Source organism: Somniosus microcephalus, chromosome 5 (genome assembly GCF_052327205.1).
Source record: "Somniosus microcephalus isolate GS21.2 chromosome 5, FLI_Smic_1.0, whole genome shotgun sequence".
In the NCBI taxonomy this organism is placed as follows: Eukaryota; Metazoa; Chordata; class Chondrichthyes; order Squaliformes; family Somniosidae; genus Somniosus; species Somniosus microcephalus.
Genome location: NC_140991.1, coordinates 321,818,331 through 321,846,130, shown reverse-complemented (window position 1 = coordinate 321,846,130; position 27,800 = coordinate 321,818,331). Strand labels below are relative to the sequence as shown.

At 49.6% G+C, this 27,800-nt stretch overlaps 1 protein-coding gene across 1 annotated transcript in view; it reads left to right on the top strand.

Annotated features, from left to right (window-relative positions):
• Nucleotides 1–27,800, top strand: part of acad11 (acyl-CoA dehydrogenase family, member 11) — a 168,708-nt gene that overhangs the window by 5,982 nt on the left and 134,926 nt on the right. The window contains exons 2-7 of the mRNA XM_085989325.1: nt 319–418; nt 2,797–2,922; nt 6,636–6,797; nt 8,944–9,108; nt 11,522–11,669; nt 16,413–16,534. Coding sequence (XP_085845451.1) covers nt 319–418; nt 2,797–2,922; nt 6,636–6,797; nt 8,944–9,108; nt 11,522–11,669; nt 16,413–16,534 — 823 coding nt within the window. The remainder of the gene's footprint in view (nt 1–318; nt 419–2,796; nt 2,923–6,635; nt 6,798–8,943; nt 9,109–11,521; nt 11,670–16,412; nt 16,535–27,800) is intronic.

Genomic DNA, 27,800 nt, shown 5'->3' with positions numbered 1-27,800 from the left:
GCTCGGTGTCAAATTTTGTTTGATAATCGCTCCTGTGAAGCGCCTTGGGACGATTTGCTACGTTAAAGGTGCTATATAAATACAAGTTATTGTTGTATTAAAATCAAACAATTGAACAGTCACTCACATTTGCTTACACAACAGTTACTGCACTCCAAAAAGTTATACATCGTTGAAGTGCTTTGGGATGCTTGGAGATGATGAGAGAAACATTTTATTGTTGCAAAATTATTAGTTGACCCCAATATATAAAAAATATTTCTGTCTCTAGACTGCTGTCATGATGTGTTGCTGACATTAGTTGCTCTGGTGTTGTAGATGGGGACAGTCCAACCCAACATTCCATTTGCAGAAGGGGAAGAAAGAGTACGTCCTGAGGAAGAGACCGCCTGGGACACTTTTGAAAGGGGCGCATCAGGTACAATAACCTAGCGAAAGAAAAACTTGCTGTCAAACTACTGTGCCTTTCTGATGGAGGCACTGCTGAAGGTGCCGTCTTTTGGATGAGACATTAAACCGAGACCCCGCCTGCTCTCTCAGGTGGACGTAAAAGATCCCATGGCACTATTTCAAAGAAGAGCAGGGGAGTTCTCCCCCGGTGTCCTGGTCAATATTTATGCCTCTCAACCAACATCACTAAAACAGATGACCTGGTCATTATCACAATGCTGTTTGTGGGATCTTGCTGTGCATAAATTGGCTGCCGCGTTTCCTACATTACAACAGTGACTACACTTCAAAAGTACTTCATTGGCTGTAAAGCGCTTTGGGACATCCTGAGGTCGTGAAAGGCGCTAAATAAATGCAAGTCTTTTTTTCTTACCTGGTGAGTTCCTGATCCTGACATTTACAGGGAGAAAGAGAAAATTAGCAGATCAGTTACCAAAAACTGCTCGCCCTCCCATTTGAACATGCTTTAAACTACCTGTTGGTACACAGTCCGCCCGTCGAGATCGAATGAAGTGTGTATTTCCCTTGTGGTGTGTTGATCGCCGGCTTCAAATCCAAGATGCGTAAAGATAGATAATAGTTTTCTCTTCCCAATAGTTCTTTAGGGTTTTAATTGAAATGAATCACGTGATCCAGTTATCAGTGCGTATGCTGTATTTCTGTAAGTTCAGCTTCTATGTAGTAGCAATTGGGTATGGTTTAGGATTTATGGTCAGAAGGATTAAAAGTGAGGAAAAGTGAGATAAGAAGAATGGGAAAAGACTATCTGTCCCATCAAACCCACCCAATCCAGACATGGTGCAGCCATGCACTCTCTTTAGTCACCGCCTCGTTAAAGAAGTATTAAACGTATGAGCTAAGGGCTCACAGAATACATTTCCATTTCCTTAAGCACTCTAGGAAAAATGGCATTAGGTCCTGCTGCCTGATCAGCCTTAAATGCCTTTATTGTAGCCAACACCATTTCTGCATTTATCTCTATAGAATCAAGTATAGCGTCACTCCAAGCCAGCATCGCTGGCACCTTTTGAAAAGCCTTACACCATTTCGGTTCTTAGATTGGAGGGTTATCGAAGGAACTCTTTGGGCTGGATTTTCATTGAGGAGGCGGGACTACAACTTTCGGGGTTGTAGTCCCGCCTCCATCGAGTTGTAGCCAACCCACGCGATTTTGACTTGATTGACCTTGTTAAGCCCGCCCAGCGGGCTCAGCAGGCCAATTAAGGGCCACCTGGCAACAGGTGATGTCACAGATTGACATTTCCTCTGTCAAGACCTTTTGACAGATGAAATATCAGCGTTTCATAGCTCTTTGAAGTTGTCAAACACTGACAATCTGTACTCCAGGTTAATTCCTTCCTCTCAGGATGATTTAGAGACCTCCCCAGAACAGAAAGCTGAATGCTGCAGATTTTGACAGATCGCGGCCATTCTGCTTTCTGTGCCGGTGAGATGAGGGACTCCCGAGACCTGAAGGAAGGAAGGCTGTAAAGGTAAGTAAAACTTCTTTAAACACGTCACACACACCAAACACACTTACCTCTGCACTCATGCACCCATCACTCACCTGAACATTGGACATCTCGACCCCTCCAAGCCCTTCAGCCCGACGGCCCGCCTCGCTAACTTGGCGTGGTTTGGAGCCATCGGGAATTCCACACTTCAAGAATGAAAATAGGGATTAGACTAAAAACTGCCTGTTAACAGGCAGTTAATTGGCACTAATCCCCTTCCCGCCTCGGGGAGGCGGCTCCCAGCACAGGTCGGGTACCCGCCTCCTTTGAAACTGGCATGGAGGCGGGTTGGGGGCGGGATGGGTTCGTGCCCCCTGATTTTGGGATTTTAACCCCCCACGCGCCTCCAATCCCACCTCCACGGCCCAATGAAAATCCTGCCCTGAGTGTCTGTGGGACCTCAGCCTGCTGGACTGGAAAAATGCTCCGTTCTTCTGTGTCGACTTCATTCGCACAACTCTTCACAAAATCGGTTATGGAAGGCGGGTGTATCCCTGGGAATAGGAAATAGGCCCAGGCGTGTCATACAACACCGCTCTCGCTAATTTGCACACTTCTGTGAGATGGAAATGATAGAATTAGCCGCGCATCTCAATTAAATGCAAACACCTTGGAACAAACTGTGTAAATACAATACAAGGGACTGTAAAATAGCAGGAAATATTGACTCATTTAATCAGGACTCTCCTCGTTCCCTTTTAACATAGAATAGGCTCCATATGTTCACGTCAAATAACTGGAGTATGCTACGAATAATCTGCTAACAAACACTGTGCCAATAAAGGATATGAGCGAGGCAGAAACTCTGAGCTGTCTGTTTCTTTCTTTTCAGGTGGACAGGGAATACCGAGTGCAAAAGGCGTTATTTGAGGCGGGATTTCCTGTAGCAAAGCCTTTGCTGTTCGTTGATGACCGCTCCATTATCGGCACTGACTTCTATGTGATGGAGCATGTGCGGGTATGCAGGACAGGCGCATGTCGTCTGCATTAAGATAAATCCTTTACAGTTTAACAAATGTTTTAAAATAACTTAAGTTACAATATGCTTTTTAATGACGTTATTTTTATTTGTACCTGTAACCAGAGAAGCAGAGTAACTCGCCTCAAACAATCCTTACATAAATACGAGGATGCAGAGCAACATTCCTTCTTTCACCTCGCATCATCATCCCTTTTGTCATTTAATCTCTCCTGCCTTCCACCCTATCACAGACCTTCCCTTTTGTTCTTTCCTCCCCTCCCCCCTTTCCCTGCCCCTGCACTTTCTTAAAATCTGTTACATCTCTAACTTTTTCCAGTTCTGACGAAGGGTCATCGACCTGAAACGTTAACTCTGTTTCTCTCTCCACAGATGCTGCCTGACCTGCTGAGTGTTTCTAGCATTTTCTGTTTTCAATTTATATGAAAAAAATCCCTTTGTCTTCTTAGGTCTTCTAGGCCTATACTCGCTGGAGTTTAGAAGAATGAGCGGTGATCTCATTGAAATGTCTAAAATTCTTAAGGAGATTGACATGGTAGATGCTGAGAGGATGTTTCCCCTGGCTGGAGAGTCTAGAACTAGGGGTCACAGTCTCAGGATAAGGGGTCGGCCATTTAAGACTGAGATGAGGAGGAATTTCTTCACTCAGAGGGTTGTGAATCTTTGGAATTCACTGCCCCAGAGGGCTGTGGATGCTGAATCGTTGAGTATATTCAAGGCTGAGATCGATAGATCTTTGGAGTCAAGGGATATGGGGATCGGGCGGGAAAGTGGAGTTGAGGTCAAAGATCAGCCATAATCTTCTTGAATGGTGGAGCAGGCTCGAGGGGCCAAATGGCCGACTCCTGCTCCTATTTCTTATGTTATTATGGTCTTTGAGTTGCTCCCAGGGCCCTCGATGACCCTATGGTCTGCGAATGGTCCTGGTGTAAGTTCTTTTGGGGTGCTTCTCCATTTGGGTGCTCCACAGGCAAAGTTAGAGAAAACTGCGATGGGAGGCGGGGAACGTCCTCCCCACTTCAGTACTACTTTCGTATGACGGGAAAAGCTTATGATGGGATGTCTAGTTTGGCTGTCCATTCGATGGTCCCCCCAGATGCCGAGTGGAGAAACGAGGTGCCTCCGGCAATAAATCTTACATAGAAACATAGAAGATAGGAGCAGGAGTAGGCCATTCGGCCCCTCGAGCCTGCTCCGCCATTCAATGAGATCATGGCTGATCATCCAAATTCAGTACCCAGTCCCTGCTTTCTCCCCATATCCCTTGATCCCTTTAGCCTTAAGAAATATATCTAACTCCTTCTTGAATATATTTAATGAATTGGCCTCAACTGCCCTCTGTGGTAGAGAATTCCACAGGTTCACCACTCTCTGGGTGAAGAAATTCCTCCTCATCTCTGTCCTAAATGGCTTACCCCTTAGTGGGCAGGTTGATGTGATGTATTCCATGGTCTGGGACTCATGGCCACAGTCGCACTTCGGGCCGTCCCTCATCTTCCACTGGTGGAGCCGGTGGCCGCACCGCCTGTGCCCCGTGCGGATTGGGTTGAGCGCCACCCGCTGTCTCCGAGGGAGGTCAGAGCCAGGGACCTCTGCCGTTGGGTCAGTGATGAGGTGCTGGTTCTTTATGTGGCGTGCGTCCCACAATTCCGTCCATCTGGATAGTGGGTCGATACCAGCTGTAGGAATATTGGCTGCTGTTTCCTAGAATGGCCGGCGTGATTTTAAGCGCTTTCGCGATGCATCTTTTCAAGTCTTCATGAATGGGAAGGTTGTAGGATTCGCAAAAATCCATGAAATACAGTATACGGGTAGGGCCCCTGAAGTGGCCACATTGTGAGAACACAGAATGGAGTTGGCAGTTCTCATGGCCCAGTTCAAAAGGACACACGCACAGTACCTTAAAGCAGTCTGAGTCATCATCGATTAGAAGAATCCAGAACCTTACTGTTTTTGATATTGTAATGTGGTTACAGCAGTAAACAAAACTATTAGCACCTGGAGGTGCGCTAATCGCTGGCAGAGCGGTAACCGATCTCAGAAACCGCTGAGCACACACAAACGGAGGGACACTAAACGGATTCCCATTATGGCAAAGCGGTAACCGATCTCAGAAACTGCTGAGCACACACAAACGAAGGGACACTAATCGGATTCCCATTAGTTCGATTTGCGAGCAGTTAAAATTAATGTGCTTGCTTTTGTTAAAGCAACCTTAACAAAGGAAAACGGTTGATTTGGTGCCAAGATTAGGGCCAGAAAAGAGTATAACCGTTCAGGTAAATCGTCAGCAAGCCAGTCTAAGATTCGCCCAGAGTAAGGAAGACTAGGGTTAATGCTAGAGTCTGTTATAAAGGATGTGATAACAGGACACTTAGAAACTATCAACAGGATTAGACAAAGTCAACACGGATTTACAAGGTCGATGTTGCTCATGATTTTTTCCATCTCACGGGGCACGGTGGGGTCGTGGCGAATGGCAGGCGGGGCGACACCGGGAGCCACTCAGTTGGAGCGGACTTGAGCGTCCCTGACACCGTCCTCATGGCGGCGTTTAGCTGCACGTCCATGATCTTAGTGTGGCGGCAGCAGGACCATGAGGCAGAGCAGTATTCTGCAGCAGAGTAGACTAGGGCCACTGGTTGTTCTCCCCCATGACGTTCCAGCGAGTTTCTGCACCAGGTTCACCCTGGTTTTTACTGTTTGGCCGGTGTTGGTGAGATGAGGCTGACGGGTGAGAGTCCTGTCCAGGGTAATGCCCAGGTACGTTGGGTGGGGTTCGTGGGCAAGCCGCCATCCGCAGAAGGAAACGTTGAGTTCTTTCCCAGTGGCGTCGTTGTTGTTCAGGTGGAATGCCGACATAGCTGTCTTCTCTGGATTGGGGCGAAGGGGCCAGGTCTGGAAGTAGCATTCCAGTAGGTCCAGGTCGCTTGTTAGTGTCCGATTTGCTTCCTCTAGCGTTGATGCCTGCATCAGCGGTGCTATGTCATTGGCATATGCAAACTTCCAGGATTTGATGCAGGGCGTGTCCACTGTATAGATGTTGAAAAAGGTCGGTGTGACCACTGACCCCTGTGGCAGACCCTTGCTGAGCGTCCGTGTTCGGCTGGACTCGTCACCAAGATAGACGCGGAACTTACAGCTGCTCGTTCGGGTGTTGATAAGCCCGAGATTCTGGCGGAATTGGTTGATTATTGAAAGCTTCAGTAGCAAGCCTTCGCGCCAGACAATGTCGTATGCCGATGACAAGTCTATGAGGGCAGCTCCAATCTTCAGCTGATTCTGGAGCCCTGCCTCAATGTTGGTAGTGAGTGCAAGGACTGGTCAGAGCAGCTCCTTCCCTCTCTGAGGCCCGCCTGCTCGTTTGGGAGGGTGGCTCCACCTCATTGAAACCCTTACACTGGCTCAGATACGTCCATAGAGGGGAGCCTTGGAGGTCCTGCGACAACATTGTCTGAGCAGAGACCTGATACAACGGCTCTCTGTCCCCATTTCTTCTTTGTGATTGGGAAATGAACATTCCCCAGGAAGAGGGAAAGTCTACTCTTATAAATGAGTGTGCATCCTTCTATATAGAAATATAGTTATGGGTTGCATGACCTGCCCTCTTTAATGAAATCAGATGGCCTAAAAGTTACGATTTTCACACCAATTCACTTCATTTTTTAAAATCTTGTGTATTTATGACCTAGGGACGGATATTTCGAGATTTGAGTCTGCCAGATGTGAGCCCGGCAGAACGTGCCGCCTTGTACTTTGCCATGATAGCAACGCTTGCTCGACTTCATTCAATGGACTGGAAGACCTTGGGACTGCAGGGCTACGGCAAAGACCGCGGTTACTCCAAGAGACAGGTTCTCGTTCAAGAGAAAACGCTTTTTCAAACTTCTGTCATTTTAAAGGGCTAATCTCGTCAGTGCACTCTGTCATTTTTCCTGTTTCTTTTGGTTAGCTGTTTTATTGGGCGGCGGGGAGGGGAAATTATTTCTTAATGCTAACACAAAAAGTTAGCATGCAGGTACAGCAAGTAATTAGGAAGGTAAATGGAATGTTGGCCTTTATTGCAAAGGGGGAAGGAGTATAAAAGTAGGCAAGTCTTGCTACAACTGTACAGGGCACTGGTGAGACCACACCTGGAGTACTGCGTACAGTTCTGGTCTCCTTATTTAAAGAAGGATATATTTGCATTGGAGGCAGTTCAGAGACGATTCACGAGGTTGATTCCTGAGATGAAGGGGTTGTCTTATGAAGAAAGGTTGAGCAGGTTGGGCCTATACTCATTGGAGTTTAGAAGAATGAGAGGTGATCTTATTGAAACATATAAGATTCTGAGGGACTTGACAGGGTAGATGCAGAGAGGATGTTTCTCCTCGTGGGGGAATCTAGAACTCGGGGGCACAGTCTCAGAATAAGAGGTCGCCCATTTAAGACAGAGATGAGGAGGAATTTCTTCTCTCAGAGGGTCGTGAATCTTTGGAATTCTCTACACCAGAGAGCTGTGGAGGTGGAGTCAGTGAATATATTCAAGGCGGAGGTTGACAGATATTTGAGCTACAGGGGAGTCGAGGGTTATGGGGAGTGGGCAGGAAAGTGGAGTTGAGGTCAAGATCAGATCAGCCATGGTCTTATTGAATGGCGGAGCAGGCTCGAGGGGCCGAATGGCCGACTCCTCCTATTTTTTATGTTCTAATCAGTGATGTAATTGGGGGAATATTTTGAAAGATTAGCATCCTCGTTTTTATGCATTATGGATTTTGACATCAAATTGTTTATCTTGACTCCTTTAGCAGCAGAAACCAGAAGGGGTACATCACTGGTTACCCACGTTCTGCAGCTGAAAGGCTCGGCAGCAATCCCGGTCCAGCAGCTCTGTGCCTGTATCACACAATGGTTTTTGTGCCTCATTTACCAGGCTAACAATATAAATATGGGGTGAAAATTCCATTGGTTAGCTGCCATCCAAAGCAGGGTTTTTTTTGCCTATTTTCTTGGGTGACTCTTTCCTGGGGTGCCATTTTTTCACTGGTGGTGGCAGCTTTCTGGTACTTTGCCCGAGACAGTAAAGTGTCAGCAGGGCTTGGAGGGGAATTGCAGCCGAACTTCATCTGGTCCTCATCCAGTGCCCGTACACGCACGCACCTTTCAACAGGAGTTGCTGAATTTTGATGAGGGCTGGAACCCTGACTAACTTCCTGCTGCCTGGTGTCACGGGGACCCAATGAGGACACTATCAGCCCCCACCCCCCCGGATAAGATCAGCTAACTGAGCACGGAGCAGGGGCGAAACCTGGGATCTCCTTTAACATGTGGCTCAGTGCAGACCAAGCACGCAGTCTACAGGCAGACATCTGGGCCTGCCAACCAAAGACATTCGTTGCAGTTATGTGAGGGAACCTATTTCACGTCATCGTCTTACAGCCAGCGGAAGAGCAGACCTTCATCTCGTCAGTCTGCTAGATTTGAATCTTAGGCGCAGAGAAGGCTAAGCGGAGATTCGATAAAGGTGTTTAAAATCATGAAGGGTTTAGATAGAATAAATAAAGAGAAACTGTTTCCAATGGCTGAAGGGTCGATAATCAGAGGGCACAGATTTAAGGTGATTGGCAAAAGAACCAGAGGCGACATGAGGAAACACTTTTTTACGCAGTGTGTGGTTAGGATTTGGAATGCGCTGCCTGATAGGGCGGTGGAGACAGATTCAATAGCAGCCTTCAAAAGGGAATTGGATAAATACTGGAAAGGGAAAAAATTGCAGGGATGTGGGGAAAGAGCGGGGGAGTGGGACTGACTGGATCGCTCTTCGAAAGGGCCGGCGCTGACTCGATGGGCCGAATGGCCTCCTCCTGCGCTGTATATTCCACGATTCTAAGTGACAGGCTAGTGTCTGACCCATCTCCCTGTGATCTGATTTTGAGAATGGTGCACTGAGGATGTGATTGCCTGTTTGAGAGTACAGTTGGAGCCCTGGAAACAAATGGATTCCTCTCTCCCTGAACACAGGTGCTGACCTGGACGGCCCAGTACAAGGCAGCTGCTTCCGCTGACATACCGGCCATGAACACGCTCTCAGAATGGTTGATCAACAATCTGCCAGATGATGAACAGGAAGCAACGATAGTCCATGGTGACTTCCGGATCGAAAACGTAATGTTTCATCCCACTGAGGTAACTCGCGTTCGTACTCCTACATTTAAAGCCTCCCAGCGTAATGTGTTTTGGAGTACCCACAATAGTCCTCATTCTATCTGCAGTTATTCAGAGTGTGGCTGCAGCATGCTGGAGCTGAGCCTTCCACATTCCCAAAGGCAGAAAGAGACCAACACAGAATTCACTCTTTTTGTTCTGAAAATGATATATATTAACACATACATGTACACACACACTTTTTTAAAATTCGTTTACGGGATGTGGGCGTCGCTGGCAAGGCCAGCATTTATTGCCCATCCCTAGTTGCCCTTGAGAAGGTGGTGGTGAGCCGCCTTCTTGAACCGTTGCAGTCCGTGTGGTGAAGGTGCTCCCACAGTGCTGTTAGGGAGGGAGTTCCAGGATTTTGACCCAGCGATGATAAAGGAATGGCCGATATATTTCCTAAGATGTTTTATAAGTATATTAAGGGCAAGAGGATAACCAGGGAAAGGGTAGGGCCCATTAGGGACCAAAGTGGCAATCTGTGTGTAGAGCCAGAGGATGTAGGCGGGGTTTTAAATGAATTTTTTGCATCTGTGTTCACTATGGAGAAAGACGATGCAGACATAGAAATCGGGCAAGGGGGCTGTGACATACTTGAACATATTAGCATCGAGAGGGAGGAGGTGCTAGCGGTTTTAGCAGGCCAAAAAGTGGATAAATCCCCAGGCCCGGACGAGATGTATCCCAGGCTGCTGTGGGAGGCAAGGGAGGAGATTGCAGGGGCTCTGACACAAATTTTCAGAACCTCTCTGGCCACAGGGGATGTACCAGAGGACTGGAGAACAGCTAACGTAGTACCATTATTCAAGAAGGGTAGCAGGGATAAACCAGGGAATTACAGGCCAGTGAGCCTAACATCTGTGGTAGGGAAATTATTGGAAAAAATTCTGAGGGACAAAATTAGTCTCCACTTGGAGAGGCAAGGATTAATCGGGGATAGTCAGCATGGCTTTGTCAAGGGTAAATCATGTCTGACAAATCTGATTGAATTTTTCGAGGGGGTGACTAGGGGGGTGGATGAGGGAAATGCTGTGGATGTGGTTTACATGGACTTCAGTAAAGCTTTTGACAAAGTCCCGCATAGGAGACTGGTCAAGAAGGTAAGAGCCCATGGGATCCAGGGTGCCTTGGCGCGTTGGCTCCTAAACTGGCTGAGTGGCAGGAGGCAGAGGGTGATGGTCGAAGGTTGCTTTTGTGACTGGAAGCCTGTGTCCAGTGGGGTACCTCAGGGATCGGTGCTGGGTCCCTTGTTGTTTGTGACCTACATAAATGATTTGGATGAGAATGTAAAAGGTATGATCAGTAAGTTCGCAGATGACACGAAATTTGGTGGGGTGGTAAATTGTGAGGAGGAAAGCCTCAGGCTACAGGACGATATAAACGGGTTGGTCAGATGGGCGGAAAAGTGGCAAATGGAATTTAACCCTGAAAAGTGCGAGGTGATGCATTTTGGACGGACAAATAAGGCAAGGGAATACACAATGAGTGGTAGGACCCTAGGAAGTACAGAGGGTCAGAGGGACCTTGGTGTACATGTACATAGATCCCTGAAGGCAGCGGAACAGGTAGATAAGGTGGTTAAAAAGGCATATGGGATACTTGCCTTCATTAGCCGAGGCATAGAATATAAGAGCAGGGAGGTTATGATGGAGCTGTACAAAACGCTGGTGAGGCCACAGCTGGAGTACTGTGTGCAGTTCTGGTCGCCTCACTATAGGAAGGATGTGATTGCTTTGGAGAGGGTGCAGAGAAGATTCACCAGGATGTTACCTGGGATGGAGCGCCTCAGCTATGAAGAGAGGCTGGACAGGCTGGGGTTGTTTTCCTTGGAGCAAAGAAGGCTGAGGGGGGACCTGATTGAGGTGTACAAAATGATGAGGGGCATAGATAGGGTAGATAAAGAGGAACTTTTCCCCTTAGTAGGGGGGTCAATAACAAGGGGGCATAGATTCAGGGTAAGGGGCAGGAGATTTAGAGGGGATTTGAGGAGGAACTTTTTCACCCAGAGGGTGGTTGGAATGTGGAACTCAATGCCTGAAAGGGTGGTAGAGGCAGGAACCCTCACAACATTCAAGAAGCATTTGGATGAGCACTTGAAATGCCATTGCATACAAGGCTATGGACCAAATGCTGGAAAATGGGATTAGACTGGACAGGGATGGATGGGCGGCGCAGACACGATGGGCCGAAGGGCCTCTTTCTGTGCTGTAAAACTCTCTATGAAAAGTCAGGATGGTGTGTGACTTGGAGAGGAACTTGGAGGTGGTGGTGTTCCCATGCGCCTGCTGCCCTTGTCCTTCTAGGTGGCGGAGGTCGCGGGTTTGGGAGGTGCTGTCGTGTTTATTTAGCTTTCTTAATAGTTAAAAGAAATTATGTTTTTAAACGCTAGGCTCGGGTGCTTGCTGTGTTAGACTGGGAGCTCTCTACCATTGGACATCCAATTGCAGACTTGGCCTATGCCTGTATGCCTTTCTGTTGGCCCAGTGGAATCTGTTTTCCAGGACATGGCAATAATATCAAAATTCAGGATGTGGAAGGTAAGTTATTAAAGGTGTAACAAGCATTATATTCCAATATCATTGAAACACTGAGTTATGTTATAAAAATAGAGGTTCTTAAAATGCCCGGGGCCATTTCTGTCAGTGTTGTACCCTAGAGGCGGTACTTCCATCAATGCTGACCTCACCGTAAACCGCGTGATCCCCTTGTTCAAATCCCTGCCAGCATTGCATGTACAGATTTCAGACTGCCTGCCTTGCTGACAGCGGCCCTCGTTGAGTGGCGGGGGGGGGGGGCGGGGGTGGTGGCGATCGTGGTTGGCAGAGGCCATCAGAAGTGCTGTGGAGCCGGGAGGGGCAATCCTTGCTTAAGCCTCCTCGTGTGGGTCTGTACTCGGAGCACTGGCAGGTTAACCAAGTGTGGGGGTGTCAGTCAAGCCTATTTGTGGCCTGATCCAGTGCGTGGGCACTATTTACTTTTATTTCCCCTCGGGGATTGCTGGATAGAAATCAGGAAACTCAGGCTAATTTTCCCACTCCCTGAATCACCAGCTCTGCGGACAGTTATTGCATCTCAACTGGTGCCGTGATGCGAAATCCCCAGACTCACCACAAACTAGGGATGAGCCTGGGACCTGCCACTGACCGGATTGTTGGCGCCCTGTGTGGTTATATTCCCTACTCTCCAAAAAGTGTTTAACCTGTTGATGGGGTGTGGCCAATTTTACTGTGTAACTCGGCTCGAGAGGGTTGATAACAGAGTTCTGATGAAAGGTCACCGACCAATTTATCATTCACTGAAAGCGAGATAATTCATTCGAAACACTGACTTTCATAATATCATTAAACTCAAATTGGACAATGGGAAAGGAATTGAACATGGGAAATAATTTACAGGAGGAGGTAAGTGTAGGGGGAGTGCTTTCCGTTCAGTGTATCCCATTTTATGAAGAAAATTCTAAACCTTAGATTTATTTTTAAAACCATTGTATTTCTGTCTCTCTCAAAAGGGATTCAAGGGATATGGGGATCGGGCGGGAAAGTGGAGTTGAGGTCAAAGATCAGTCTTGACCTTATTGAATGGCGGAGCAGGCTCGAGGGGCCAAATGGCCGACTCCTGCTCCTAATTCTTATGTTCTTATTAATTTTCCTGATGATGTGGAATCCCTTAACTGTGCTCCCGCTCCTCGCTAGGTTGTTTCTGTGGCCGGGAGCAACTCCACGTGCCACAGAGTAGCTCGATTGAAAAATGAGGTGGGGCAGGGGCGTGACCCCAGGATGGCCTCAGGCTTACTCCAAATCCGCCCTTCCCCAGAAACCACGCTGCAGGATTGGGAATTGCTCATTTCCACGGCTCTAGTGCAGTGTGCTGGGTTTCAGCAGCTCTGCCTGGCTGGGATCCCAGTCCTCAGTGTTTATTTTGGAGCAGCTCCAGGACACAAGGGGACACTCCTGTAGTTGGGCTCATCGGAGCAGCCTAAGACCATAAGAACATAAGAAATAGGAGCAGGAGTCGGCCATTTGGCCCCTCGAGCCTGCTCCTCCATTCAATAAGATCATGGCTGATCTTCTACCTCAACTCCACTTTCCTGCACTATCCCCATATCCCTTGATTCCCTTAATATTCAAAAATCTATCGATCTCTGTCTTGAATATACTCAACGACTGAGCCTCCACAGCCCTCTGGGGTAGAGAATTCCAAAGATTCACCGCCCTCCGAGTGAAGAAATTTCTCCTCATCTCAGTCCTAAATGGCCGACCCCTTATTCTGAGTCTGTGACCCCTGGTTCTAGACTCCCCAGCCAGGGGAAACATCCTCCCTGCATCTACCCTGTCAAGCCCTGTAAGAATTTTGTTTGTTTCAATGAGATCACCTCTCATTCTTCTAAACTCTAGAGAATATAGGCCTAGTCTACTCAATCTCTCCTCATAGGACAATCCCCCATCCCAGGAACCACAGAATCACAGAATCTACAGTGCAGATAGAGGCCATTTCGGCCCATCGAGCCTGCGCCGACACATATCCCACCCTATCCCCGTAACCCCACGTATTTAATCCCCTAACACTAAGGGTCAATTTATCATAGCCAAATCAACCTAACCTGCACATCTTTGGACTGTGGGAGGAAACCGGAACACCCGGAGGAAACCCACGCAGACACAGGGAGAATGTGCAAACTCCACACAGACAGTCGCCCGAGGCCAGATTTGAACCCGGGTCCCTGGCGCTGTGAGGCAACAGTGCTAACCACTATGCCACCGTGAACCTTCGTTGCACTCCCTCTATGGCAAGTATATCCTTCCTTAGGTAAGGAGACCAAAACTGTACACAATACTCCAGGTGTGGTCTCACCAGGGCCCTATATAATTGCAGTAAGACGTCTTTACTCTTATACTCAAATCCTCTTGTAATAAAGGCCAACATACCATTTGCTTTCCTAATTGCTTGCTGTACCTGCATGTTAACTGTCAGTGATTCGTGTACAAGGACACCCAAGTCCCTCTGAACACCAACATTTCTCAATCTCTCACCATTTAAAAAATAATCTGCTTTTCTATTTTTCCTACCAAAGTGGATAACTTCACATTTCTCCACATTATATTCCATTTGCCATGTTCTTGCCCACTCACTTAGCCTGTCTATATCCCCTTGAAGCCTCCTTGCATCCTCCTCACAACTTACATTCCCACCCAGCTTTGTATCATCAGCAAACTTGGATATATTACATTTGGTCCCCTCATTCAAATCATTGATGTAGATTGTGAATAGCTGAGGCCCAAGCACTGATCCTTGCGGTACCCCACTAGTTATCTCAAAAAACTCTAACAGATTTGTCAAACACGATTTCCCTTTCATAAATCCGTGTTGACTCTGCCCAATCCTATTATTATTTTCTGAGTGCCCTGTTACCACGTCCTTAATAATAGATTCTAGCATTTTCCCTACTACTGATGTCAGGCTAACTGGTCTGTAGTTCCCCGTTTTCTCTCTCCCTCCTATCTTAAATAGTGGGGTTACATTTGCTACCTTCCAAACCGCGGGAACCATTCTGGAATCTATGGAATTTTGGAAAATGTCAACCAATGCATCCACTATCTCTATATCCACCTCTTTCAAAACCTTAGGATGTAGGCCATCAGGTCCTGGGGATTTATCGGCTTTCAGACCCATTAATTTCTCCAGTACTATTTTTTTTTACTAATACTAATTTCTTTCAGTTCCTCATTCTCACTAGACCCTTGGTTCTCCACTATTTCCGGGAAGTTTTTTGCATCTTCCGTGAAGACAGACACAAAATATTTGTTTAATTTCTCTGCCATTTCCTTATTCACCATTATAATTTCTCCTGTCTCAGCCTGCCAGGGACCCACATTTACTTTCGCTAATCTTTTCCTTTTTACATACCTATAGAAGCTTTTACAGTCTGTTTTTGTGTCTTGCGCTAGTTTATTCTCATTCTATTTTGCCTTTCTTTATCAATTTCTTGGTTCTCCTTTGCTGAATTCTAAAATCCTCCCAATCCTCAGGTTTACTGCTCTTTTTGGCAGCATTATAAGCCTCTTCCTTTGATCTAATACTATCTTTAACTTCTCTTGTTAACCACGGGTGGACCACTTTTCCTGTGGGATTTTTGTGCCTTAAAGGAATGTATATTTGTTGTAAATTATGTATTAATTCTTTAAATGCTTTCCATTGCTTGTCTACTGTCATACCTTTTCATGTAGTTTCCCAATCTACCTTAGCCAACTCGCCCCTCATACCTACGTAGTTTGCTTTGTTTAGATTTAAGATCCTAGTTTCAGATTTAACTAAATCACTTTCAAAATCAATGTAAAATTCTATCATATTATGGTCACTCTTCCCTAAAGGCCCCTTTACTACAAGGTTATTAATTAACCCTTTCTCCTTACTAGATCTAAAATAGCCTGTTCTCTAGTTGGTTCCTCAACATACTGATCTAGAAAACTATCTTGTATACATTCCATGAATTCATCCTCCACACTATTACTGCAAATTTGGTTTGCCCAGTCTATATGTAGATTAAAGTCCCCCATGATTACTGTATTACCCTTGTTACATGCACCTCTAATTTCCTGATTTATACTCTGCCCTACAGTACAACTACTGTTTGGGGGCCTGTAAGCAACTCCCACCAATGTTTTCTGCCCAGCGGGAAGGGAGAATCTACTCAAATTAACTGTAAGCTGCTCTGATTTGTAGGTGATAGAAAAAGAGGGCAAGTCGTAGAGACGGAGAGTGCAGCGAAAGATTTATGAAAGGATTTAGTTGAGTTGTGCAATTGAGCAGAACATTGTAAATTTAATCTAACATTGATAAATAGGAACATGGGACCAGGAGGAAGCCATTCAGCCTCTCGAGCCTGTTCCCCCATTCAGTGAGATCATGGTTGATCTGTATCTTAACTCCATCCCCCCGCCTTGGCTCCATATCCCTTAATACCCTTGGCTAGCAAAAATCTATCGAGTTCAGATTTAATATTATTAATTGAGCTGGCATCTCCTGCTTCTTGTGGGAGAGAGGTCCACACTTCTACCACCCTTTGCGTGAAGTGTTTCCCAACGTCTCTCCTGAATGGCCCGGCTCTGATTTTAAGGGTTTGGTCCCCTTGTCCTAGACTCCCCCCACCAGCGGAAATACAAAGTAACACAGTGGTCCAACAAACATAGACATTAGTATAGTCCTGTCTGAAATATGGCATTTGAGTGGATCTTGAAGGAGGAATGTTTGCTTAATGTTTCCCCGCTCCCTTGGTTTCCCAGGAATTCTATCTTGTGAAGAGCTGACCTCCGTGTACAGCCGCTGTCGAGGTCTTTCAACGCCTCTGTCCAACTGGAACTTCTACCTGGCTCTGTCCTTTTTTAAAATAGCTTCTATACTGCAGGTAAAGATTTTGTTCCGCAAAGTGCTGAAGAAAATTCTTCGGAAATGATTGAGAAGGTTGACCGCCTAGAAGCAATACTTTCAGTCACAAAGACCTGGGCTCTCGCTGTGAGTCATAAGAACATAAGAATTAGGAGCAGGAGTCGGCCATTCGGCCCCTCGAGCCTGCTCCGCCATTCAATAAGATCACGGCTGATCTTCGACCTCAACTCCACTTTCCCGCCCGATCCCCATATCCCTCGATTCCCCTAGAGTCCAAAAATCTATCGAACTCAGCCTTGAATATACTCAACGACTCAGCATCCACAGCCCTCTGGGGTAGAGAATTCCAAAGATTCACAACCCTCTGAGTGAAGAAATTCCTTCTCATCTCGGTCTTAAATGGCCGACCCCTTATCCTGAGACTATGCCCCCTAGTTCCAGACTCTCCAGCCAGGGGAAACAACCTCTCAGCATCTACCCTGTCAATCCCCCTTCAGAACCTTGTATGTTTCAATGCGATCACCTCTCATTCTTCTAAACTCCAGAGAGTATCGGCCCATTCTACACAATCTCTCATTATAGGACAACCCTCTCATCCCAAGAATCAATCTAGTGAACCTTTGTTGCACCGCCTCCAAGGCAAGTATATCCTTCCTTAGATAAGGAGACCAAAACTGTGCACAGTGTGGTCTCACCAAGGCCCTGTACAATTGGGGCAGCTTAACCACGTGCAATAAACTGATTGTCAGCTTGGCACTAACCAGGAGATTTATGATGCTGTCAAGCCTCTGGTTTTTCTCCACGCTCTTTAAGTATTGATCTAGGAAGGCGTCAGCTGCTCAAACCCAGAATGTTTCTATATTACTTGGGTTTTGGTCCCCTGTACTCCATCTCTGGTTAGGAGATCGTACAGGTGACCTGCCGCTAAACCCCCACCAATCCTGGTCTGAAAGAGCCGCTAGAAAGTTGTGCAAGCGTATCCTGGATGTGCCTCCCTTTTAATTCCCCCATGCCCTGCCCTGGGCAGTTGTATGGCTCCACTGAACAAAGACTCACGCTGACACAGGTGAGAGCATTGTTCACCTCACTTCACTTTGCACTGCAGCGAGTCAGGGTGCAGCGTGTTGTGGCAAAACCTATTACGTCCCTGCATTGCCTGAATTTAGAATCATTTATTGTCAAATATTCTATTTTGATAAAGCAGGTGAGAGAACAGCAACAACAACTTGTATTTATAGAGCGCCTTTAACGTAGCAAAATGTCCCAAGGCGCTTCACAGGAGCGATTATCAAACAAAATTTGATACCGAGTCACCATAAGGAGAAATTTGGACAGGTGACGGTCAAGGAGGTAGATTTTAAGGAGCGTCTTAAAGGAGGAGAGTGAGGTAAAGAGGCGGAGAGGTTTAGGGAGGGAATTCCAGAGCTTGGGGACCAGGCAACAGATGGCACGGCCACCAATGGTGGAGTGATTAAAATCGGGGATGCGCCAGAGGCCAGAATTGGAGGAAGAATTCAGTAGAATGCTGGTAGACAAGCATTTTAAAAGTTGAAATGAACTGAACCTGAATCTTAAGAGCCACAGATCTCAGCAAAGCTTCACGCAGGCACACAAGTAAATTTGGGGCGTTCTGGTGTGGTTTAGCAAGAAGTGCCAGAGGCAGTCAAGCACTGAATTTTCTCAGCAAACGGTGTCCACGGAAACAGACTTTGGGAATCGGGCCTTGGGGAAACAATGAAATGTCGACCGCTGGCTTGTATGAATAATGGCCACTTGGCTGTGGTGCTGGAGATCATCAGAGCCATGCAGATCAATAGGCCCCAGTCAGCAGTGTCAGGGAAGGGAGATAATTGGTTGTGGCGGATCACCACCTAAACGGGCGCAATCCACTTTTCCGTCCGTGGACAATAAATCGGGCACCTTGCCTTTAAGAAGCATGCTGCCTTTAAGGCATGACAAAGGAGCGGGCGTCGCCCTCAGTGTGTACACAAAAGCGCGGGCGTCGCCCTCATTCTGTTTTCGGGTTTAGCAGAGAGAAGAGCTGGGGCAGCCTTCTCTCAAGAGAATGTAATAAAAAGCCATGTGTTCCTCAGATCGGTTCGGCCTCCATTCGTGTTCCGCGGCAGCCTCAACATTGGTGACCCTGACGCTCAGAACGTATTCCGAGCACTGCAATGGCGGACACGAACGCAGTTTCCGTGAAACTGCCGGAGTTTTGGGAAAACCAGCCCGAAGCCTGGTTCCCTCCAAGCTGAGTCCCGATTCCGGCTGCGACACATCACCACAGATGGGACGAAGTATGACTACCTCGTCGCATCACTCGGTAGCTCCACAGTCACGAAGGTCTGGATAGCGCTGCAGAGCTCACCAGAGGGCGGCAAGTATGCACATCTTAAGGCCGCGCTCCTTAAAAAATTTACGACCTCGACATACCAGCGAAACTGCCGCCTCCTCGACCTTCCAGGCCTCGGTGACGCCTCACCGTCAGACCTCCTCTCCCACATGCTCTCACTCACCGACGAGAGCCCACCCGGGTCCCTCTTCCGCACGCTGTTCATCCGCCAGCTACCTCCCAGCATCCGCCCAGCGATCGTGGCGTCCGGCCTCACGGACCTAGAAGCCCTGGCCGACGAGGCTGACAAGCTGCTGTCAACTCACTCCAGCCGTGACGTCGCTCCGGACCTGGCAGCCACAGCCTGGGCGCGCCCCTCACCGGCCACCACGTGGCCACAAGGCCCAGCCACGGGGCCCACGGGGCTTTCACGCCCCACAAACCCGGGCTACTGTTACTACCACGCACGGTTCGGCGCCAGGGCACAACGGTGCACACCTCCCTGCTTCTTCAAGTCCGCCCCCGTACCAGCCCCCGCGATGGCCATGGGCCACGCGGGCTCCCTGCTGTATGTCACGGATGACAAAACCGGCCGCCGGTTCCTGTGCGACACGAGCTCAGCACAGCATCATCCCGGCCTCCGCCCTCGACATCCAAATGGGCGAACGAGGACAGGCGCTGGCTGCCGCTAACGGCTCGGACATCCGGACGTACGGCACCCGCACAGTCACCCTCGACCTCGCTGGTCGCCGCTACCGATGGGAGTTCATCACTGCCAAGGTACTCTCCCCTCTCATCGGCGCAGATTTCCTGTGCACCCACGGCCTACTGGTAGACATCCCTCGACACCGCCTCGTGGACATGAACACCATGTCCCCCATCCTGGACGCCATGGCCCCCCGTCAACCCGCCGACATGGCGTCACAGTGCCATGCCCGGGCCACGGATGACTACTCGGCACTCCTGGCCGAATTCCCGGCCCTCACCAACCCGACCTTCTCCGCGGAGGTCGCCAAACATGGGGTGGAACACTTCATCCCCACCACAGGCCCCCCAGTGTACGCCCACGCCCGCAGGCTGGACCCGGCCAAACTGGAGATCGCGCGGACCGAGTTTGCCACTATGGAACAGCTCGGCATCATCCGCCGCTCCGACAGTCCCTGGGCCTCCCCACTCCACATCGCCCCCAAACCAGGTGGGGGTTGGCGCCCCTGCGGGGATTACCGCCGCCTCAACGACGCCACCACCCCTGATCGGTACCCCGTGCCTCACATTCAGGACTTCTCGGCTAGACTGGCCGGCCGCTCAGTCTTTTCCAAAGTCGACCTGGTGCGCGGCTACCACCAAGTCCCCGTCCACCCCGCGGACGTCCCCAAGACGGCCGTAATCACCCCCTTCGGGCTTTTCGAGTTCTTGCGGAGGCCCTTCGGCCTCAAAAACGCGGCCCAGGCATTCCAACGGCTCATGGACTCGGTCCTTCGGGACCTGAAGTTCCTGTTCGTCTACCTGGACGACATCCTGGTAGCCAGTTCCTCCAAGCAGGAACACCTCGAACACCTTCGCATCCTGTTCGGGCGCCTCAGCGACCACGGGCTCATCCTCAGCCCAGCCAAGTGCCAGTTCGGCCTGGACAAGATCGACTTCCTCGGCCACCACATCACCCATGCTGGGGCCATTCCCCTGCCCACCAAGGTGCAGGCCGTCCAGCAATTTCCCCGCCCCACCACCATCAAAGGACTCCAGGAGTTCCTCGGGATTGTGAATTTCTACAACCGCTTCATCCCCAAAGCGGCGTCCCTCATGAGGCCCCTGTATGAAGCCCTCCGGGGCAGGAGCGGCAAGATGGCGGTCGAATGGACGGCAGACGTATCAGCCGCCTTCAACTCCACCAAGACCGCGCTCGCCGACGCCACCCTGCTCGCGCACCCACGGCCCAATGCCAGAGTAGCGCTCACCACGGACGCCTCCGACCATGCGGTCGGCGCCGTGTACGAGCAGTGGGTCGACGGTGCCTGGCAACCACTTGCCTTCTTCAGCCGCCAACTACGCCCCCCGGAGGTCAAGTACAGCACCTTCGACCGCGAGCTCCTCGCGCTGTACCTGGCGGTCCGCCATTTTCGGTTTTTGCTGGAGGGCCACCCCTTCACTGCGTTTGTCGACCGCAAACCCCTGACATTCGCAATGGCAAAGACAACCGACCCCTGGTCCGCCAGGCAGCAGCGCCAGCTCGCGGCAGTGTCCGAGTTCACCATGGACATCCAACACGTCTCCGGCCGAGACAGTGTGGTAGCCGACTGCCTCTCCCGCCCCGCCATCCACGCCGCACACCTGGCAGTCGACTACGCTCAACTCGCAGCAGACCAGCTCACGGACCCTGATCTGCTCTCCGCACCTACCAACCTACCAGGGCTACGCCTGGCCGACATCGCCTGCGGCCCGACCGCAGTCACGGTCAAGTGCGACATATCCCTATCTCAACCTCGGCCCGTCGTCCCAGCGCCCTGGCGCCGCCGGGTATTCGAGATTCTCCACAACCTCTCCCACCCCGGCGCCCGCGCATCCATCAAATTGGTAGCCAACCGCTTTGTCTGGCGCAGCCTTCGCAAGGATGTGCGAACTTGGGCCAACTCCTGCCTAGCCTGCCAACGGGCCAAGGTGCAGCAACACACGAAAGCACCCCTCGAGGAGTTCACCGTCCCTTCACGTAGATTCGACCACATCCACGTGGACATCGTCGGGCCCCTGCCGCCGTCGCAAAGCCACACGCACTTGCTGACGATCGTCGACCGCACCACGCGCTGGCCAGAGGCAATTCCACTGACCTCTGCCACCACCGCCGACACCGCCAGAGCCTTTGTCAGCACCTGGGTCGCACGGTTCGGCGTCCCCTCCGACATGACGTCGGACAGAGGTCCGCAATTTACCTCTGAACTCTGGACCGCCATCGCACGCAATCTCGGGGTGACCATTCACCGCACCACAGCGTACCACCCCCAAGCCAACGGACTGTGTGAGCGGTTCCACAGATCCTTGAAGGCATCTCTTCGAGCCAGCCTCCAGGACGGCGCCTGGACCGACTGACTCCCGTGGGTCCTCCTCGGCCTGCGCTCCGCGGTTAAAGAAGACCTCCACGCATCGGCAGCAGAGCTCGTGTACGGCCAGCCGCTGCGCGTACCCGGCGACTTCCTGCCCACCGCCACGACACCCTGGTCAGCCGACCAGCAACGCCACGACTTCGCCTCACCGGCGCTACAGTTCGCCCCGGTGCCCATTGCCCGGCACGGCGAATCCACCTCACACGTCCCGCTAAGCCTGCACCAGGCACGGTTCGTTTTCGTCCGGCACGACGCCCACCGCGGACCCCTTCAACCCCCGTACGACGGGCCCTACAAAGTGCTACAGGCTGGGGACAAATTTTTCGCCCTACAAGTGGGCGACAGGACTGAAAGTGTGTCGGTTGAACGACTCAAGCCAGCACACTCGGAGCCCGGTGAGCAGGTCCCAGTAGCTCGTCCACCGCCACGCGGCTGACCTGCCCTCAAGCCAGTACACCCGGCTGCTCCATGCCCGGCCGCTCCACGTCCACCGACGCCCTACAAGAGCCGCTCCGGCCGGCCCATCAGACCGCCGCACCGTCTCGTCCACACCTCCTAAGCGGATTCTGGGGGGAGCTGTGTGGCGGATCGCCACCTAAACGGGCACAATCCACTTTTCCGTCCGTGGACAATAAATCGGGCACCTTGCCTTTAAGAAGCATGCTGCCTTTAAGGCATGATAAAGGAGCGGGCGTCGCCCTCAGTGTGTACACAAAAGCGCGGGCATCGCCCTCATTCTGTTTTCGGGTTTAGCAGAGAGAAGAGCTGGGGCAGCCATCTCTCAAGAGAATGTAATAAAAAGCTATGTGTTCCTCAGATCGGTTCGGCCTCCATTCGTGTTCCGCGGCAGCCTCAACATGGTGAGCAAACCTGAATACTGCTACTGCGGGCGTTGGAAGGCACAGGCTCAACTTGAAAATAAGTTTCTGGTTAAATAAATCTATTCCCGGGTGCAGCATCCGATTATACACCTGAGGACAAAGCTCTCTGATCTGAACTGAAGAGGCAGCGAGAGGGCCCTGTGCTGGCTGTGGCCCATGTCAGAGAGACGACACAATGCAATTTATAAGAATGTGTTTTGGACAGCTGCTAATTCCTCAGCTGCTGCACGTCATTCCCGTTTCCCTTGGAACCTCCAGAAACAATTTCAACACAAATTCTCAGACACGGGGGTGGATTTTAACTTGGACTGGGTTTCTGGTAGGAAATTGATTAAAGTTCATGGAAAGGCAGAGAAATTCAGAGGCATGAGAGACGATGAAAATACATGGGGGGGAAACTGAGGACAACGGCCCTAAAGTGACACCATGGAATACGACTGGCTGAAACTTAATACGCTCGGCTCATTTTTTTGCCCTAGATTGATTCCTGGGATGAGAGGGTTGTCCTGTGAGGAGAGATAGAGTAGATTGGGCCGAGACTCTCTGGAGTTTAGAAGAATGAGAGGTGATCTCATTGAAACATATCAGTTTCTGAGGGGGATTGACAGGGTCGATGCTGAGAGGTTGTTTCCCCTGGCTGGAGAGTCTAGAACCAGGGGCCACAGTCTCAGGATAAGGGGGCGGCCATTTAAGACTGAGATGAGGAGGAATTTCTTCACTCAGAGGGTTGTGAATCTTTGGAATTCTCTGCCCCAGAGGGCTGTGGATGCTGAATTGTTGAGTATATTCAAGGCTGAGATCGATAGATTTTTGGACTCTAAGAGAATCACGGAATTTTTTAAATTATTCATTCCTGGGATGTGGGTGTCGCTGGCAAGGCCGGCATTTATTGCCCATCCCTAGTTGCCCTTGAGAAGGTGGTGGTGAGCCGCCTTCTTGAACCGCTGCAGTCCGTGTGGTGAAGGTGCTCCCACAGTGCTGTTAGGGAGGGAGTTCCAGGATTTTGACCCAGCGACGATGAAGGAATGGCCGATATATTTCCCAGTCAGTATGGTGTGTGACTTGGAGGGGAACTTGGAGGTGGTAGTGTTCCCATGCGCCTGCTGCCCTTGCCCTTCTAGGTGGAAGAGGTCACGGGTTTGGGAGGTGCTGCCGAAGAAGCCTTGGCGAGTTGCTGCAGTGCATCCTGTAGATGGTACACACTGCAGCCACGGTATGCCGGTGGTGGAGGGAGTGAATGATTAAGGTGGTGGATGGGGTGCCAATCAAGCGGACTGTTTTGTCCTGGATGGTGTCAAGCTTCTTTAGTGTTGTTGGAACTGCACTCATCCAGGCAAGTGGAGAGTATTCCATCACACTCCTTACTTGTGCCTTGTAGATGGTGGAACGACTTTGGGGAGTCGGGAGGTGAGACCTGCTCTTGTAGCCACAGTATTTATGAGGCTGGTCCAGTTAAGTTTCTCGTCAACGATATGGAGATCGGGTAGGAAAGTGGAATTGAGGTAGAAGATCAGCCATGATCTTATTGAATGGTGGAGCAGGCTTGAGGGGCCGAATGGCCTCCTCCTGCACCTTATTCTTATTCCCCATTAACAGTGAGTGCTGAAGACATTATCAGTAGAGTTACAGTTAGTGCCCTGAGCTACTTCAGCAATCCTGTCATTTCAACTGTGCCTGCGTGTTAAATCAGTGAGTTTCCTGACATTGTTAGACTGAGTACTCACTCAAGGACAGTTCACTGTCGAGGCCATCGAGTTCTGCAAAATACACGGAAATTGAAAAGCGTGCAAAGCAAAAGGATGCTGAAGTAATTAATTCTTCATAATTGAGGAGAGATTGTGTCGATTGGGCTTATACTCACTGGAGTTTAGAAGATTGAGAGGGGATCTCATCGAAACCTACAAAATTCTGTCAGGCCTGGACAGACTAGATGCAGGAAGGATGTTTCTGATGGCCGGGGGAGTCCAGAACCAGGGGTCATAGTCTAAGGATAAGGGGTAAGCCATTTAGGACTGAAATGAGGAGGAATTTCTTCACCCAGAGAGTGGTGAACCTGTGGAATTCTCTGCCACAGAGGGCGGTGGAGGCCAGTTCATTAAATATATTCAAGAAAGAGTTGGATATATTTCTTAAGGCTAAAGTGATCAAGGGATATGGGGAGAAGGCAGGGACAGGGTACTGAAATTGGATGATCAGCCATGATCTCATTGAATGGCGGAGCAGGCTCGAGGGGCCGAATGGCCTACTCCTGCTCCTATCTTCTATGTTTCTATGTTTGATTTAAAAAAAAAATTATTTCAAAATGCTGCCCTGAAACGAAAACCGAAGACTTTAAGATGAGGAGTGCTGTGTTTCCAACATGCCAACGCAACTGATCTACAGTCCCGACAAATGTTAGGGCTTATCTCTTTAAGGATGTTGGCTTTTAATCTGAAATCTTTTAATTAACTCGGCCTTCGTGTCCTGTCCCTCCCCCCCCCACCCCCCCAAACACACAATTCGAGCTCTTTGGTTATCTCCACATGATGTTGAAATGTCTCAAATTGAGACATGAAGCTATTCACTCTATCTAGCTGACCCTGTTGGCTCCTTTTGTAGGACCTGCATAAGCCAACCTTTCACTATTTAGTTTTCATCACCAAGGCATAAGGGAAAGGTTGTAGTAATGGCCACAGCGTTCACCCTAGCACCAAGGGATTGAGCTGTGAGGAGCGGCTGGAGAAACTGGGCCTGTTTAGCTTTGAAAGGACTTAACTGAGAGCGACCTTTACAACAATATACAAGCTATTAAACGGTATCGGGTCAATCTGGAGAATTACTTCAAGTTAAGAAATAGAGGCACTAGAAATAGAGAATGTAGGCTAGAACTGGCAAAGGGGCAATTCAGGACAAATATCAGGAGGAATGTTTTAATGGAAAGCGCGATCAACACTTGCAATGGAATTCCAGGTGGGACAGTGGAGGCTAAACCTTAAATTGATTCAAGATACGGTTCGATGACACGATGGGAGGAAAGGGAATATTTTCTTTTCTGGATCAGTGCTGTAAGCAGGGCCGAGTGGCTCCAGCGTTTGCATTGATCTCCTTCCTGCCTCTAAACCTGAGACAGTATCGTTTCCTGTTTTCAGTGAGCAGCGTTTCTCCCATCAACTGTGGATTGCTCTGATTATTTTAGCCAATTCTTTATAAGTTTAACCTGTGATGAAACTTTTTGTAGGGGGGACAGGATATAATTCTGGATAGGACACAAATAGAGTTTAATGTTGTTTAGAGCGTTGGTGCGATGACACAGCCTTGCTTGATCCCGGTCCGTACGTGAATTGGGTCTGTGGTGGATCCCGTTGGTCAGGATCATGGTTTGCATGTCGTCGTGAAGCAGGCGGAGGATAGTGCCAAACTTTTGAGGGCAGCCGAGTTTGAGGAGGACACTCCATAATCCCTCACGGTTGACAGTGTCGAAGGCCTTTGTGAGGTCAAAGAAGGCCATGTACAGTGGTTGGTGCTGTTCCCTGCATTTCTCTTGTAGTTGATGTGCAGTGAAGATCATGTCCATTGTTTAAATTACAAACACTTCTCACAATATTCCTGTCCCAGTGTTGAAAGGTCATCACGGGCTGGTGCCTTCATATTGAAGAGCATCAAAGATATGAGTCAGTAGATTGGGTTTGTCTCCATTTCATATTGTGCACTTTTTGTTTATACAGGAGAGTGTGATATTGGTTAAGATGGTTGGTGCTCCTGGACTGAGGAGATGGAGGGGAGTAGGTTAGAGGCCGGTAGGTTTGAGGTGCATAGACCGCAGGTGAGAGATAGAGCTGGCGATGGTGGGTGGGGTTAGCTGGTAGAGTGGCAGAGAATGTGCTCCTTCAATACTCTCTAAGTGCCACCATTGGGTCACTCTCACCTCTGAGTCGGTAGGTAACGGGCTCAAGCCTTATTCCAGGACTTGAGCATGCAATCTAAGCTGACCGTTCATCCCAATACGAAAGGAGCGCTGCACTGTTGGAGGTGCCGTCTTTCAGATGAGATGTTAAACTGAGATCCAGTCTGCTCTCTCAGGTGGATGTAAAAGATCCCATGGCACTATTTCGAAGAAGAGCAGGGGAGTTCTCCCCGGTGTCCTGGGCCAATATTTATCCCTCAATCAACATCACTAAAACAGATTATCTGGCCATTATCACATTGCTGTTTGTGGGAGCTTGCTGTGCGCAAATTGGCTGCCGTATTTCATACATTACAACAGTGACTAAGCTGCAAAAGTGCTTAATGTGAAGCGCTTTGGGATGTTCTGAGGATGTGAAAGGTGCTATATAAATGCAAGTTTGTTCTTTCTCTAGACCTGACTCGTAAACTTAGAATCATAGAATGGTTACAGCACGGAAGGAGGCCATTCGGCCCGTCGAGCCCGTGCCGGCTCTCTGCAAGAGCACTTCAGTGACATCTTTGACCCTGGCACCAGGGAGGCAACATACCATCCTGGAATCACATCTACAGCTGCAGAAACGCCTGTCTGCTCCCCAAATTATCGAATCTCCTACCACTATTGCTCTCTCAATCTTCTTCCTCCCCCTCCGTACAGCTGAGCCACCCGTGGTGCCACGGATTTGACTCTGGCTGTACTCCCCAGAGGAACCATCGCCCTCACCATTACAGAGAACTGAATACTGGTTGGAGAGCGAGATGCACTCAGGGGACTCCTGTTCTACCTGCCTGGTCCTCCTCTTGTCTGTGGTGGTGCCCATTCCCTCTCAGCCTGCACACTCTTACGCAGTGGGGTGACCACCTCCTGAAACGTGCAATCCACGTAGCTCTCAGCCTCACGGATGCACCGCAGTGACGCCACCTGCTGTTCAAGCTCTGAAACCCGGAGCTCGAGCTCCTCCAGCTGACGACACTTCCTACACACGTGGTTGTCCAGGACACGGGAAACGTCCTGGATTTCCCACATGGCACAGGATGTGCGTTCCACTGGACCGA